Source organism: Argiope bruennichi, chromosome 10 (assembly GCF_947563725.1).
Source record: "Argiope bruennichi chromosome 10, qqArgBrue1.1, whole genome shotgun sequence".
NCBI lineage: Eukaryota > Metazoa > Arthropoda > Arachnida > Araneae > Araneidae > Argiope > Argiope bruennichi.
The window spans coordinates 107,119,294-107,133,760 of record NC_079160.1 but is presented as its reverse complement, the minus strand read 5'-3'; the positions used below and the strand labels follow the sequence as shown (position 1 = coordinate 107,133,760).

The following is a 14,467-nucleotide window of genomic DNA, read 5'->3' as shown; positions in this document are numbered from 1 at the left end:
GTCTTGTGTGGAAGAATAAATTTTCTATATTGCACTTCTATAGTCAGAAACTCTAGATAATACCAAAAGTTTAGCCGTCGCGATTCATTTATATAGATTGCATTGTCAATCGCAATAATTATTAAATATTTCAAAAACTTTAATAGAATGTTTCCGAAGGAACTGAAACATGATGCTAAGTGGTTGTTTCGAAAAATTAGTTTCCAGGAGCAAAAAATAATTATTATTGTTTTCAAAATACTATTGATAGACCATTGATGATGAATGGGGTTGAAATTGGCACTGCTTTTCCACGGTGGCAAATGAAAATTGTAATTTCTCACTGCCACCGAGTCAATGTACCGTTATTTCCGAAAGAAAAAACAGCATTAAAAAAATCGCTGTCAGAAGTGGGATTCGAACCCACGCCCAGATTCGTGGACCAGAACTCTCGGCACTCTGCTACAGAGCAAGATTCCTCTTGAGTCTGGCGCCTTAGACCGCTCGGCCATCCTGACACATCCATGTTTTCGCTTAAAGCGTTTATCAGCTGCGAATGTGATAAGGAAACTAAGTCATAGCTGTCAAGATAAAATGTTTTTGTAGGTTAGATTGCAAAGCACATTTCGTCAACTATTGATTGCATTCCCCAAAGTAGCGAGTTCCATTAATTTGTATTCTGCTTTTCACTTAAAGCACCGGGATATCGGATTGCAAGTGCGATTACTTGTCATGTTTTTTTTTAAAAAGTAAACTAATGATGACGACGATTATTCACATGAATGGCTAAGAAAATGATTGGCAATATATTTTCCTCTTTCGATTGGGAGTTTCCGTCTTCCGCCTCGTTATGTCGGAAGACTCTTTAATGTCGGGGTTGTGAGTCCGAGTTTCACGTTCAGCGAATGCAAAACTTTGTAATAGCCATAATATGGGTTATTGAATCAAGAGTATTTCTATCACTTTGAGAACAATATTATAAAAAACGTTCAGAGACATTCTGAAAAACGTCTACTATTTGGAATTTCAATGAAGGATTTTCGCCTTTTCTTAATAGGTTTAAAGTAATTTTTCTGTCTGCTTGAAAGGAAACAATTTTCACTTTTGGCTCATCCATATTGACTGCTTAAACACTTATCACTTTAAAAAAAAAATGTGTTATTAGATTTGAATGGAAGCGTATTGAAGCAGGACAGTTAAACCATTACAAGAATAGAAGAAATTACTAAAGAGCAGGTCATTTGAACTCACCAGCTTTGCTCTGAGTCTGATTTATTAAAAGGTGCATGTGTACCCATGGTGTAGTGGTTATCACATCCGCCTAACACGCGGAAGGTCCCAGGTTCGAAACCTGGTGGGTACATGTTTCGTTCCGTTGTCTTTTCATTTCACTGTTTATTTTTCGAGAATTGCTACCGTTAGTGTTGCTTTATTTTAACATTCTTAACAGGGTTATTTAAAAATGGGGAGAAGAAAAAAAATAGAATAAACCTTTTAAAAAATGATTATGCTTCCGAAAGAAAAATATCTTTAAATAACTTTTTTATATTTAAAAAATTCCGTTATAAATGATAAATATTCAATAGATGGAATAAAAATAATTGAATTCATGCAACGATGCTAATTAAGTGTCTTAAACAGCTGAAAACAATAGATATTCAAATGGACATTCTTTGTCAATTCGAAATTTGAAATAAAATTCTCTGACATGAATCAATGTCAATGTCGAACGATGTATAAAAAAACTGACATAAACCTCATATTATCTGATAGAAAAACTGAAATTAATTTCCTTTTAATTGAAGGCCCATAAAATATAACGACAAGAGAAACATCCACGAAAAGGTAAAAATAATGTCACGCCATGTTCTACGGTGGTTCCGAACTCGCGACATTCGCGTTATTAGAACGACGCTAATGCCAACTGAGATAATGGGCCCTCGAACGGCTTTTTCTGGATTGCATACAAAAAGGAAGTAAAAACCTGCTCTTAATACTTTCTTGTACCCATTTTTGTTTGCTTGTAGTATGTTAAATCAAACGGAGATTCTTATTCTAGATTCAGACAGTTGCGAAAAAGCACATTTCATATCTTTGCAATGCTTTATATCTGGGTGTTTGGCAAGACGAAATAAATTCATGTGAAAATGAATAATGATAAGAAAAACGAGTCCTTGCATCGGCCGGGAATCGAACCCGGGCCGCCCGCGTGGCAGGCGAGCATTCTACCACTGAACCACCGATGCTCACGAAACGCCGCCATCTCACCGATTGCAAGTGGATGACGAAGTCTAAAATGCCCTCATTTTTTCTGTTTTGTAATTCGACCGAAGTATGCGTCGACTGCAGATATTGTCAAATAAGCACGAGTCACCTTCACCAGGATTATGTGAAACTATTAATTTCATTCTCTAACTTAGTCGTATTTCGTGTCTCTAAAAGCTCTTTATTCCCTCTCGCTTTGATAGTTTGATTGTTTATAAGCAGGAACTATCCACACACACTCACAACAATCTTTCTTTTGACCGTTTGAGCACAGTGTCATAGACAACAATGTAGTTAGAAATCCACCTTTACGCAAAGCAATCTATGCACGAGCAATTAATGTATAGGGAACACTTTTTTATTAAAATATAAACGAAACGTTTTATATTGCTATAAGAAGATATGACATATAATAATAATATAACTTCCGCAACTTTATTTCTTTAACTAAAAGGAGAAAAACAAAAACTATCGTAGAATCCAAAAGGATTTTGAAAACACTAAATGGAAATAATACCAAAATTTTCAAGACTTCTAGGAATAACTACAATATCGTAAACGAATTTTAAGATTGCAGAAAACTGATGTTTTTCATAAGATTCTGATAATTTTCAAATACTCATGTAAAATATAATTAAAGGTCTTGTGTGGAAGAATAAATTTTCTATATTGCACTTCAATAGTCAGAAACTCTAGATAATACCAAAAGTTTAGCCGTCGCGATTCATTTATATAGATTGCATTGTCAATCGCAATAATTATTAAATATTTCAAAAACTTTAATAGAATGTTTCCGAAGGAACTGAAACATGATGCTAAGTGGTTGTTTCGAAAAATTAGTTTCCAGGAGCAAAAAATAATTATTATTGTTTTCAAAATACTATTGATAGACCATTGATGATGAATGGGGTTGAAATTGGCACTGCTTTTCCACGGTGGCAAATGAAAATTGTAATTTCTCACTGCCACCGAGTCAATGTACCGTTATTTCCGAAAGAAAAAACAGCATTAAAAAAATCGCTGTCAGAAGTGGGATTCGAACCCACGCCCACATTCGTGGACCAGAACTCTCGGCACTCTGCTACAGAGCAAGATTCCTCTTGAGTCTGGCGCCTTAGACCGCTCGGCCATCCTGACACATCCATGTTTTCGCTTAAAGCGTTTATCAGCTGCGAATGTGATAAGGAAACTAAGTCATAGCTGTCAAGATAAAATGTTTTTGTAGGTTAGATTGCAAAGCACATTTCGTCAACTATTGATTGCTTTCCCCAAAGTAGCGAGTTCCATTAATTTGTATTCTGCTTTTCACTTAAAGCACCGGGATATCGGATTGCAAGTACGATTACTTGTCATGTTTTTTTTTTTTAAAGTAAAGTAATGATGACGACGATTATTCACCAACATTCACATGAATGGCTAAGAAAATGATTGGCAATATATTTTCCTCTTTCGATTGGGAGTTTCCGTCTTCCGCCTCGTTATGTCGGAAGACTCTTTAATGTCGGGGTTGTGAGTCCGAGTTTCACGTTCAGCGAATGCAAAACTTTGTAATAGCCATAATATGGGTTATTGAATCAAGAGTATTTCTATCACTTCGAGAACAATATTATAAAAAACGTTCAGAGACATTCTGAAAAACGTCTACTATTTGGAATTTCAATGAAGGATTTTCGCCTTTTCTTAATAGGTTTAAAGTAATTTTTCTGTCTGCTTGAAAGGAAACAATTTTCACTTTTGGCTCATCCATATTGACTGCTTAAACACTTATTACTTAAAAAAAAATGTGTTATTAGATTTGAATGGAAGCGTATTGAAGCAGGACAGTTAAACTATTACAAGAATAGAAGGAATTACTAAAGAGCAGGTCATTTGAACTCACCAGCTTTGCTCTGAGTCTGATTTATTAAAAGGTGCATGTGTACCCATGGTGTAGTGGTTATCACATCCGCCTAACACGCGGAAGGTCCCAGGTTCGGAACCTGGTGGGTACATGTTTCGTTACGTTGTCTTTTCATTTCACTTTTTATTTTTCGAGAATTGCTACCGTTAGTGTTGCTTTATTTTAACATTCTTAACAGTTGTATTTAAAAATGGGGAGAAGAAAAAAAAATAGAATAAACCTTTTAAAAACTGATTATGCTTCCGAAAGAAAAATATCTTTAAATGACTATTTTATATTTAAAAAATTCCGTTATAAATGATAAATATTCAATAGATGGAATAAAAATAATTGAATTCATGCAACGATGCTAATTAAGTGTCTTAAACAGCTGAAAACAATAGATATTCAAATGGACATTCTTTGTCAATTCGAAATTTGAAATAAAATTCTCTGACATGAATCAATGTCAATGTCGAACGATGTATAAAAAAACTGACATAAACCTCATATTATCTGATAGAAAAACTGAAATTAATTTCCTTTTAATTGAAGGCACATAAAATATAACGACAAGAGAAACATCCATGAAAAGGTAAAAATAATGTCACGCAATGTTCTACGGTGGTTCCGAACTCGCGACATTCGCGTTATTAGAACGACTCTAATGCCAACTGAGATAATGGGCCCTCGAACGGCATTTTCTGGATTGCATACAAAAAGGAAGTAAAAACCTGCTCTTAATACTTTCTTGTACCCATTTTTGTTTGCTTGTAGTATGTTAAATCAAGCGGAGATTCTTATTCTAATTTCAGACAGTTGGAAAAAAGCACATTTCATATCTTTGCAATGCTTTATATCTGGGTGTTTGGCAAGACGAAATAAATTCATGTGAAAATGAATAATGATAAGAAAAACGAGTCCTTGCATCGGCCGGGAATCGAACTCGGGCCACCCGCGTGATGGGCGAGCATTCTAGCACTGAACCACCAATGCTCGCGAAACGCCGCCTAGACAGGTTAGACAGGCATCATAGCACCCCAGAAAACAGCGAAAGAGGGGTCGAAAGGGGAGCGCGTGGCCAGTCTGAAGATTCTCTGGTCGTGGGACCGCTGCTTAAAGAAGTATGTCCCGTCTTCGATTGGAGGAGCCAGACCCCCTATCTATTAGTGTACCCACCAGGTTGATGAGAACCATTCTCCATACCGGAAGCTTCTCATCCTCATTTCGAGGTGCCTTCGGGGGAAACCCGAAAAGGGAAAATGATCTTTACAACGCAAGATCCAGTTTGTGCTGCATAACTGTTAAACTTAGAAAAAACTATGAATATACATATCACAGCGGAAGCAATATGGGAGAATATAACGTCTTATTTTCGTTTATTTGATATGCCTAACAAAATACCAGTTGAACGAATAGCAGAAGAATTGATCGAACATAATTGAATATAAATCATGGTTTAGTTTAGTTATATTAACGTCCCGTTGTAAAGCAACACTAGAGCTATTTTGGGACGGACCTCGTAATTCTGAACCAGGGTCAGATGACGAGGACGACACCTGATGTGGCACCCCCCTCTCCACACCAGCGGGTGGACGTTTGGCATGACGGATTTAACGTGCAACAGACCCCCTTACACGACGGTTCTTCGGTGGAATCGGGTCTCGAATCGGAAATATAGATCATGGAAATGCGTTGATTTTTGAAACAAAATGAGACGCGGATAATTTGACCACTCCCTGCCATTATTCTTGAAACTTTCTTGCCATATTAATGAAAATTTGTTTCACAAATGAAAAAAAAAATCAAATCATCTATCGACCGTCCAAGGCAATGTGCAAAATGTTTTAGTTTTATACACCCGATAAACGCTTGAGAAATAACCAGCAGAAGTGGTGTCATCAAAACTTTCTCGCATACTCTGTAATAAACGTGTCATGACAGAGAACCCCTTACATGGGATTGGCTTACAATTATGAAATATTAACCTCTGGCGTGAATTTAGTATTTTGACTGACTGTCGTGTCGTCCACCGCGAGTTATTTGGCGATTAATCCTTGGTATATGTTAATAGTCATGCCAAGGATGTTTAGACACATTTTTCTAAACCGATTGAGACAAAAATGTGACACAAAACTGCACTTGTAGTCACAAAATCCCATACCAAATTTGATGTATTTAAGTCATTATTGAGTTTTGGATTTTCGCGTGTACATGTTTTCGAAAGTACAGACCGATAAACAGAGAACTTGGTGTTGGATTTGGAACAAAATTTGACATATGTCTACACTATAGATGTTAAATCCATGTACTGAATTTTATCTATTTTGCTCTGTTCATTTTATTAACTGATTTTTCGAACTCAGTGTGGAGATTCGAATCTTTTGATGATTATTATACTTCTTTATACTACGTATATGAGAGCGTAAAAAGCAAAAGTTTGTTCACTTGTGAGTCACATTTCATGATGGAGAATGTCAGAGTCACCAAAAATGTGTCAATTGTCGGGATGCGCATCCAGCTACGCCGAAGGCTTGTCTCTGATACATTAAAGAGCAACAGCAAAGTGTCAAAATCGCATAAAAACAAGAGAGGCATGTAGAATTTTAAATCAATCAACACCCACAAAATATTTTGCAGCCAGCAAAACAAATGTACCTATTATCGAGATTGAAAAAAGTACTTAATGTCAAAATAGACTTTATTATTCAAACTATAATTGAAAAAATGCCACAGCAGTCAAGAACATCAAGTCTCTTCTAAGAAACAGTTGGGACAACCGTAGAAAAGTTTTCTAATATATTTAATTAGGGTAAAAAAGCCGAGTCGCCGATCAGAAGAAAGCTGTTTGAGTTTTCAACTCAAAGAACAAACTTCTAGAGCAAACTCACTTTTAATCAACTAAATTTTGATCACATTTAAAATTTTTGATCTCAAAAACTGTTTTTCATAAGTGCTTTCTTCAAATTTTTCTTCGTTCACCGAATTGTTTTGATATTTATTAACGCTTGATTCTCTGGTATCAGGGAGTGAAAGCCTTCACTGCTAAAACCCCCAATTCAACCTATTTCAATAATAATAATAGCGAGGCATTTTGAGATAACTCAACACAATTGTATCTGTAAGCGGAATAATGTGGTTTGGTTTGGTTATATTAACGTCCCGTTTGAAGCAACACTAGGGCTATTTTGGGACGGACCTCGTAATTTTGAACCGATTAATAAGATGACGAGGACGACACCTGAGCTGGCATCCCCCTCTCCACACCACACCAGCGGGAGGACGTTTGGTCATGACGGATTTAACGTGCAACAGACCCCCTTACACGACGGTTCTTCGGTGGAATCGGGTCACGAACCTGAAATCCTCCGGTTCCGAAGCCGAGACCTTACCTCCAGGCCATCGCGGCCTGCGGAATAATGTGGAGACGACCGTACAATAACATGCTCGCGGGGATATTCTCACATGACCAATTGCAAAATAAATCTGAATATGATTCCTCTTTTGACAAATGCCAATTGACAAATGCCAATTGCTTTTGACAAATGCCAATTGCTATTTTGCTTATAGGTGTAAATGAGTTAAAAGTGAGTCACAAACAAAAGAAAAATAACAGCAATAAAAATAATTTAATTTGAATACAAACAAACATTTGATATTTTCGTATCATACATCCGTCAGCGTAAAATTTATTAATAGAAGGAAACAATCTTTTAAAGATTTTTTCCCCTTTGCACGAGTGAGATGATCTCTATTTAAGTTGCTTTATTATACACCTCACATATATAATTTCAATGGCTTTTTAGATTACTCTCTTGTATGAGTACGAATATTCTTTTTCAAACTGGTTCTTTTGATGAAAGACTTGTCATAAGCATGGCATACGCGAGATTTCTCCTTTACATGATAATGAAAAATATTCAATACAATATTTTATTTGCATGAGTGAGATAATGTCTATTTAAAATGCATAAGCAGAAAATGCTTTACTACATACTTCAGAGAAATAGATATTTTCTTTAGAATGATTAAGATAATATTGTCTTAGCGATCTTTTTTGAACAAATTCTTTATTATAAAGGGATCCCCAAAATTAACGCAAGATTTGAATTTGTCACCATTCGTACAGTAAAGTGTTGGCAACCCTATATATATAAAAAAAACCCGATTGACAGCTGATAGTTTCGTTTTAGTAAAAATGGAGCATTACACGATAGAACAACGTGTTTTCATTGTTCAATAATATTTTTAAAATAATGAAAGTCTGACGGACACAGTTCGAAAATCTGAGTATTGCCCCCCTAGAACGTGTGATTTAACACAATTGAATTTCTTTTTATGGGGTTATTTAAAGTCAAAGGTCTATGCCAACAAGCATGCATGCATTGAAGAAGGAAATTCAACGCTGCATCAACGAAATTCAGGGAAATTTAAGCAAATGTCTGAAAATTTCAACAAAAGAGTGGATATGTACCAGCAAAGCCGCGGAGGCCATTTTTCCTATGTGTTATTCCATACATAACGCTATCCTGCGTACTTTACTCGATTCAATAAGAATATAACAATTTAAAGAAAAAAATTTAATTTAAAGCTTGTATTAACACGTTGTTCTATCGTGTAACTCTCCATTTTTACTAACCCTAAATATTAGCTGTCATATGGTTTTTTTTAATATGGTTGCCAACACTTTACTGCAAGAATGATGGCGAATTCAAATTCTGCGTTAATTTTGGGACACCCTTTATTATGTTTTCCGTATGTATAAGATTATACTTTTGGATGAGATTGTATATGTTCTTTCACACAGGTTCTTTTGATGCATCCCATTCATGACCCCTTGATTCGATAATAGACATGCATGATAACAAAGAAGTTTAATTCATTGATTTTTAGCTGCATGAGTGAGATAATGTCTATTTAAGTTACATAAGGCAGAAAACGCTTTACTACATATTTCACAAATATAAGGTTTTTCTTTAGTATGACTAAGATAATGTCTCTTGAGTGAATAGCTTTGGATAAATCCTTTATTACACACATCGCATATGTAAGGTTTCTCTTTTGTATGAGTGCGTATATGCTCTTTTAAAGAGGTTTTTTTCATGAATGATTTTCCACACTCATGACACACGTGCGACTTCTCGCTCGTATGATTAAGAAGATGCGCGCTCAGACTTTCTTGTTGATAAAATGCCTTGCCACAAAAATCGCATTTGAAAGATTTCTCAATATTATGAGAACGAAAATGTGTGTTTAATTTGAACCTTTTAGCAAACGTTTTACCACATATGTGACACACATGAGATTTTTCATCCGTATGTGACTGACTGTGTTTATCTAGACCATCTTTACGAGTAAATGATTTCCCGCAGGTATTACACAGGTATGGTTTCTCATTCGTATGAATCCGATAGTGCTTCCGTAGATTAACTTTGTAAGTAAATGCCTTCCCACACAATTCACAGTTATGGTTTTTTTTATTAGTATGAGAAAGCATATGTTGTGCTAAGCTATATTTCTGAGCAAAAGTTTTATGGCATATATCGCATTTATAAGGTTTTTCATTTGTGTGAGTACGACGATGCTCAGTTAAGTGGCCCCTCTGTTTAAATCTTTTGTCACACATTTCACACACATAGGGTTTTTCATTTACATGAATAAAACGATGTTGGCTTAAAACATCATTCGTGGAAAATGCACAGTCACACACATCGCAGACATAAAGTTTCTCATTCGCATGAGTACGACAATGTTTATTTAAATGAAGGGCACATACAAAAGATTTTCCACATATATGACAAACAAAAGACCTCTCATTTGAATGGAACAGGAGATGTTTTTTTAAGTAAGTTCTAGTAGAAAAAGCTTTGCCACAAACATCACACACGCACGATTTGTCATCAGTGTGATTACTGCGATAATGATTATTTAAATAAATTTTCAGATGAAATCCTTTGCCACATTTATCACATTTAAACGGTTTTTCCTCTGTGTGAAGTTTACGATGTCTATTTAGAGAGAAATTATCACAAAATGTTTTATGACACATATCACATGTAAAGAATTTCCGATTTGAATTATGTGTTAGGCGACGATGCCTACTTAAATTATTTGGAGATGAGTAACTTTTGCCACATAGACCGCATACAAAACGCTTTCCTATATTAATAGTATCTTGCGAGCTAACTTGTTGGTTTGAAAAAGATTCTTCACAATCATTTTCCACAAATTCCGTATCATAATGTGAAAATACTTCACCATTTGTACCAAGTTCGGGCGGTTCATCATCATGAGGAAGTAGTTCACTACTCATATTACGTTCAAAATTTTCTTCATCGTGAGGAAGTAGTTCACTGCTCATATTATGTTCAAAAGTTTCTTCATCATGAGGAAGCAGTTCACTGCTCATATTATGTTCAAAAGTTTCTTCATCATGAGGAAGCAGTTCATTACTCATATTATGTTCAAAAGTTTCTTCATCATGAGGAAGTAGTTCACTACTCATATTACGTTCAAAATTTTCTTCATCGTGAGGAAGTAGTTCACTGCTCATATTATGTTCAAAAGTTTCTTCATCATGAGGAAGCAGTTCACTGCTCATATTATGTTCAAAAGTTTCTTCATCATGAGGAAGCAGTTCATTACTCATATTATGTTCAAAAGTTTCTTCATCATGAGGAAGCAGTTCATTACTCATATTATGTTCAAAAGTTTCTTCATCATGAGGAAGTAGTTCACTACTCATATTACGTTCAAAATTTTCTTCATCGTGAGGAAGTAGTTCACTGCTCATATTACGTTCAAAATTTTCTTCATCGTGAGGAAGTAGTTCACTGCTCATATTACGTTCAAAATTTTCTTCATCGTGAGGAAGTAGTTCACTGCTCATATTATGTTCAAAAGTTTCTTCATCATGAGGAAGCAGTTCACTGCTCATATTATGTTCAAAAGTTTCTTCATCATGAGGAAGCAGTTCACTACTCATATTACGTTCAAAATTTTCTTCATCGTGAGGAAGTAGTTCACTGCTCATATTACGTTCAAAAGTTTCTTCATCATGAGGAAGCAGTTCACTGCTCATATTATGTTCAAAAGTTTCTTCATCATGAGGAAGCAGTTCATTACTCATATTATGTTCAAAAGTTTCTTCATCATGAGGAAGTAGTTCACTACTCATATTACGTTCAAAATTTTCTTCATCGTGAGGAAGTAGTTCACTGCTCATATTATGTTCAAAAGTTTCTTCATCATGAGGAAGCAGTTCACTGCTCATATTATGTTCAAAAGTTTCTTCATCATGAGGAAGCAGTTCATTACTCATATTATGTTCAAAAGTTTCTTCATCATGAGGAAGCAGTTCATTACTCATATTATGTTCAAAAGTTTCTTCATCGTGAGGAAGTAGTTCACTGCTCATATTACGTTCAAAATTTTCTTCATCGTGAGGAAGTAGTTCACTGCTCATATTACGTTCAAAATTTTCTTCATCGTGAGGAAGTAGTTCACTGCTCATATTATGTTCAAAAGTTTCTTCATCATGAGGAAGCAGTTCACTGCTCATATTATGTTCAAAAGTTTCTTCATCATGAGGAAGCAGTTCATTACTCATATTATGTTCAAAAGTTTCTTCATCGTGAGGAAGTAGTTCACTGCTCATATTACGTTCAAAAGTTTCTTCATCATGAGGAAGCAGTTCACTGCTCATATTATGTTCAAAAGTTTCTTCATCATGAGGAAGCAGTTCACTGCTCATATTATGTTCAAAAGTTTCTTCATCATGAGGAAGTAGTTCACTACTCATATTACGTTCAAAATTTTCTTCATCGTGAGGAAGTAGTTCACTGCTCATATTACGTTCAAAATTTTCTTCATCGTGAGGAAGCAGTTCACTGCTCATATTATGTTCAAAAGTTTCTTCATCATGAGGAAGCAGTTCATTACTCATATTATGTTCAAAAGTTTCTTCATCATGAGGAAGCAGTTCATTACTCATATTATGTTCAAAAGTTTCTTCATCATGAGGAAGTAGTTCACTACTCATATTACGTTCAAAATTTTCTTCATCGTGAGGAAGTAGTTCACTGCTCATATTACGTTCAAAATTTTCTTCATCGTGAGGAAGTAGTTCACTGCTCATATTACGTTCAAAATTTTCTTCATCGTGAGGAAGTAGTTCACTGCTCATATTATGTTCAAAAGTTTCTTCATCATGAGGAAGCAGTTCACTGCTCATATTATGTTCAAAACTTTCTTCATCATGAGGAAGCAGTTCATTACTCATATTATGTTCAAAATTTTCTTCATCATGAGGAAGCAGTTCATTACTCATATTATGTTCAAAAGTTCCTTCATTATGGGAAAGTAGTTCACTACACATATCATATTCAAAAGTTTCTTTTTCGTGAGAAAGTGTTTCACTATCTGTATCACTTCTCATATTACGTTCAACTGTTTTTTCATATTGAGGAAATACTTCATTTTCTGTATTATGCTCGAATATGTTTTCATAGGGAGAAAATATTTTATTTTCTACATCACATATTTCTGTGTCGTGAGAAAATAATTTAATGTTTAAATCAGGCTCGAAACTTTTTTCATCGTGAAAATATACTTCACTTTTTGAATCACTTTCGAATGTTTCTTCATCGCAAGAAAATATTTTCTCGTTCGAATGGAGTCCAAATGATTCTTCGTCGGGGGAAACTGCTTCATTTCTGATGCCATATCGAAATACTTTAACATCGTTCGAAGACATTTCATTTTTTTAAATGAGGTTCGAAAGTTTTCTTTTTATAGAAAGAAAATATCTCCTTATTCATAGCACCTTCCAATATTTCATCATATCAAAGAAATATTAACAACTTTATTAGAAAAACAAAGTCCTTATGTTATTGTTATTTAACGAATTTATTATCATGCAAATATTTTCGGAAGTGAACATAAATCTTATTCATAAGTAAGTAACTTATGAAACAATCTTTTTTGACAAATAATTAAATTTTAATTTCAACTATCAATATACGTAAGCTCTCTCTACTCAGTTGAAAGATTTAAAGAGTGAGAAATTTAACAAGTAGGTGAAATTAATAGATTCAAGATGTTTTCCAACAATCCTATTCTAAAATCCAGCAATAAGACGAAGTGACTTCCTCAAATCAGAAAAGTAACAACTTAATGACAGAACCGGAGTAAATTTCCAAGAAAGATATATTTTTCTTCCTCTCAGAAGTTATTTCATCTGAAAAAAAAAGAAAAAAAATTATAATATGAAATATTCTCATCTTGATAATATCATTTAGTATAGAACAACTGAAAATTCTGAATAAACCAAAGCGAGAAAAATTTCAAGCAAAACATTTCATCTGAAACAATAAAAAGAAAGGAAGTGTTCTTCATAGACTCCCTTCAATATTTACATAATTTGTGTGAAGTCTGTAATATGAACCAGTGGGAGTAGTCGCCCAAAACTTTCAACCATACTCATGCCAGAGAACGCCTAACATGGCACTGGCATACAACAGTTACGATATATTAACTTTTAGCGTGAGTTTAGCATTTATACTGAATCTGTCGAGTCCACCTTGGCGAGTGTTTTGGCGATAAATTCCTGGCATGCGTTAATAGTATCAAAAAATCGAAATTCCGTTTCAGACACGATCTTCTCAATCGATTTAAACAAAACTTTTACACAAAATTGCATTTGTAGTCACAAAATCTCATACCAAATTTGATATATTTAACACATTGCGTTTTTGAATTATGGAATTTACATGTTTCTGAAAGTACAGACCGATAGACAATCAACCATAACTGGATTTGGGTAAAAATTCGACAAGTGTGTATTCTATAAATGCTAAATCTGTTAATCGATTTTTTTTTTACCTAGCTGTCTTCGTTTTATAATTAAATGTTAACATATACTGGAACATGTTAACATATGCTGGATGTTAATATATACTGGAACATGTTAACATATGCTGGATGTTAACATATACTGGAACATGTTAACATATGCTGGATGTTAACATATACTGGAACATGTTAACATATGCTGGATGTTAACATATACTGGAACATGTTAACATATACTGGAACATGTTAACATATGCCGGATGTTAACATATACTGGAACATGTTAACATATACTGGAACATATTAACACATGCCGGATGTTAACATATACTGGAACATGTTAACATATGTTAACCATGTTAACATATACTGGAACATGTTAACATATGTTAACCATGTTAACATATATTGGAACAGCCGGATTTCCTCCAAACAGATATTACTCAAAATTTAATAGAAAGCTACAAATTTGGCGTAATGACCGTATACCGA

General features: G+C 34.6%; 2 protein-coding genes and 6 non-coding genes across 8 annotated transcripts; 2 read left to right on the top strand and 6 right to left on the bottom strand.

Annotated features, from left to right (window-relative positions):
- Positions 1–381: 381 nt before the first annotated feature.
- Positions 382–497, bottom strand: Trnal-caa (transfer RNA leucine (anticodon CAA)). Its single transcript has 2 exons — positions 460–497; positions 382–414 (listed from the first exon to the last, which is right to left on the bottom strand). It is a non-coding gene; the product is annotated as a tRNA-Leu (tRNA).
- A 772-nt stretch (positions 498–1,269) lies between these two features.
- Trnav-aac (transfer RNA valine (anticodon AAC)) lies at positions 1,270–1,342 on the top strand. Its single transcript has one exon. It is a non-coding gene; the product is annotated as a tRNA-Val (tRNA).
- Positions 1,343–2,154: 812 nt separating this feature from the next.
- Trnag-gcc (transfer RNA glycine (anticodon GCC)) lies at positions 2,155–2,225 on the bottom strand. Its single transcript has one exon. It is a non-coding gene; the product is annotated as a tRNA-Gly (tRNA).
- Positions 2,226–3,265: 1,040 nt separating this feature from the next.
- Positions 3,266–3,381, bottom strand: Trnal-caa (transfer RNA leucine (anticodon CAA)). The gene is made up of 2 exons: positions 3,344–3,381; positions 3,266–3,311 (listed from the first exon to the last, which is right to left on the bottom strand). It is a non-coding gene; the product is annotated as a tRNA-Leu (tRNA).
- Positions 3,382–4,162: 781 nt separating this feature from the next.
- Trnav-aac (transfer RNA valine (anticodon AAC)) lies at positions 4,163–4,235 on the top strand. The gene has a single exon. It is a non-coding gene; the product is annotated as a tRNA-Val (tRNA).
- An 813-nt stretch (positions 4,236–5,048) lies between these two features.
- Positions 5,049–5,119, bottom strand: Trnad-auc (transfer RNA aspartic acid (anticodon AUC)). Its single transcript has one exon. It is a non-coding gene; the product is annotated as a tRNA-Asp (tRNA).
- A 2,686-nt stretch (positions 5,120–7,805) lies between these two features.
- LOC129988660 (gastrula zinc finger protein XlCGF26.1-like) lies at positions 7,806–10,706 on the bottom strand. The gene has a single exon (XM_056096930.1). The coding sequence runs from the start codon at positions 10,674–10,676 to the stop codon at positions 9,003–9,005; it is 1,674 nt and encodes a 557-aa protein (XP_055952905.1). The 5' UTR covers positions 10,677–10,706; the 3' UTR covers positions 7,806–9,002.
- Positions 10,707–10,720: 14 nt separating this feature from the next.
- On the bottom strand, positions 10,721–12,878 carry LOC129987704 (protein PFC0760c-like). The gene is made up of 2 exons (XM_056095653.1): positions 10,817–12,878; positions 10,721–10,767 (listed from the first exon to the last, which is right to left on the bottom strand). The coding sequence occupies exons 1-2, from the start codon at positions 12,876–12,878 to the stop codon at positions 10,721–10,723; spliced, it is 2,109 nt and encodes a 702-aa protein (XP_055951628.1).
- Between the last annotated feature and the right edge of the window lie 1,589 nt (positions 12,879–14,467).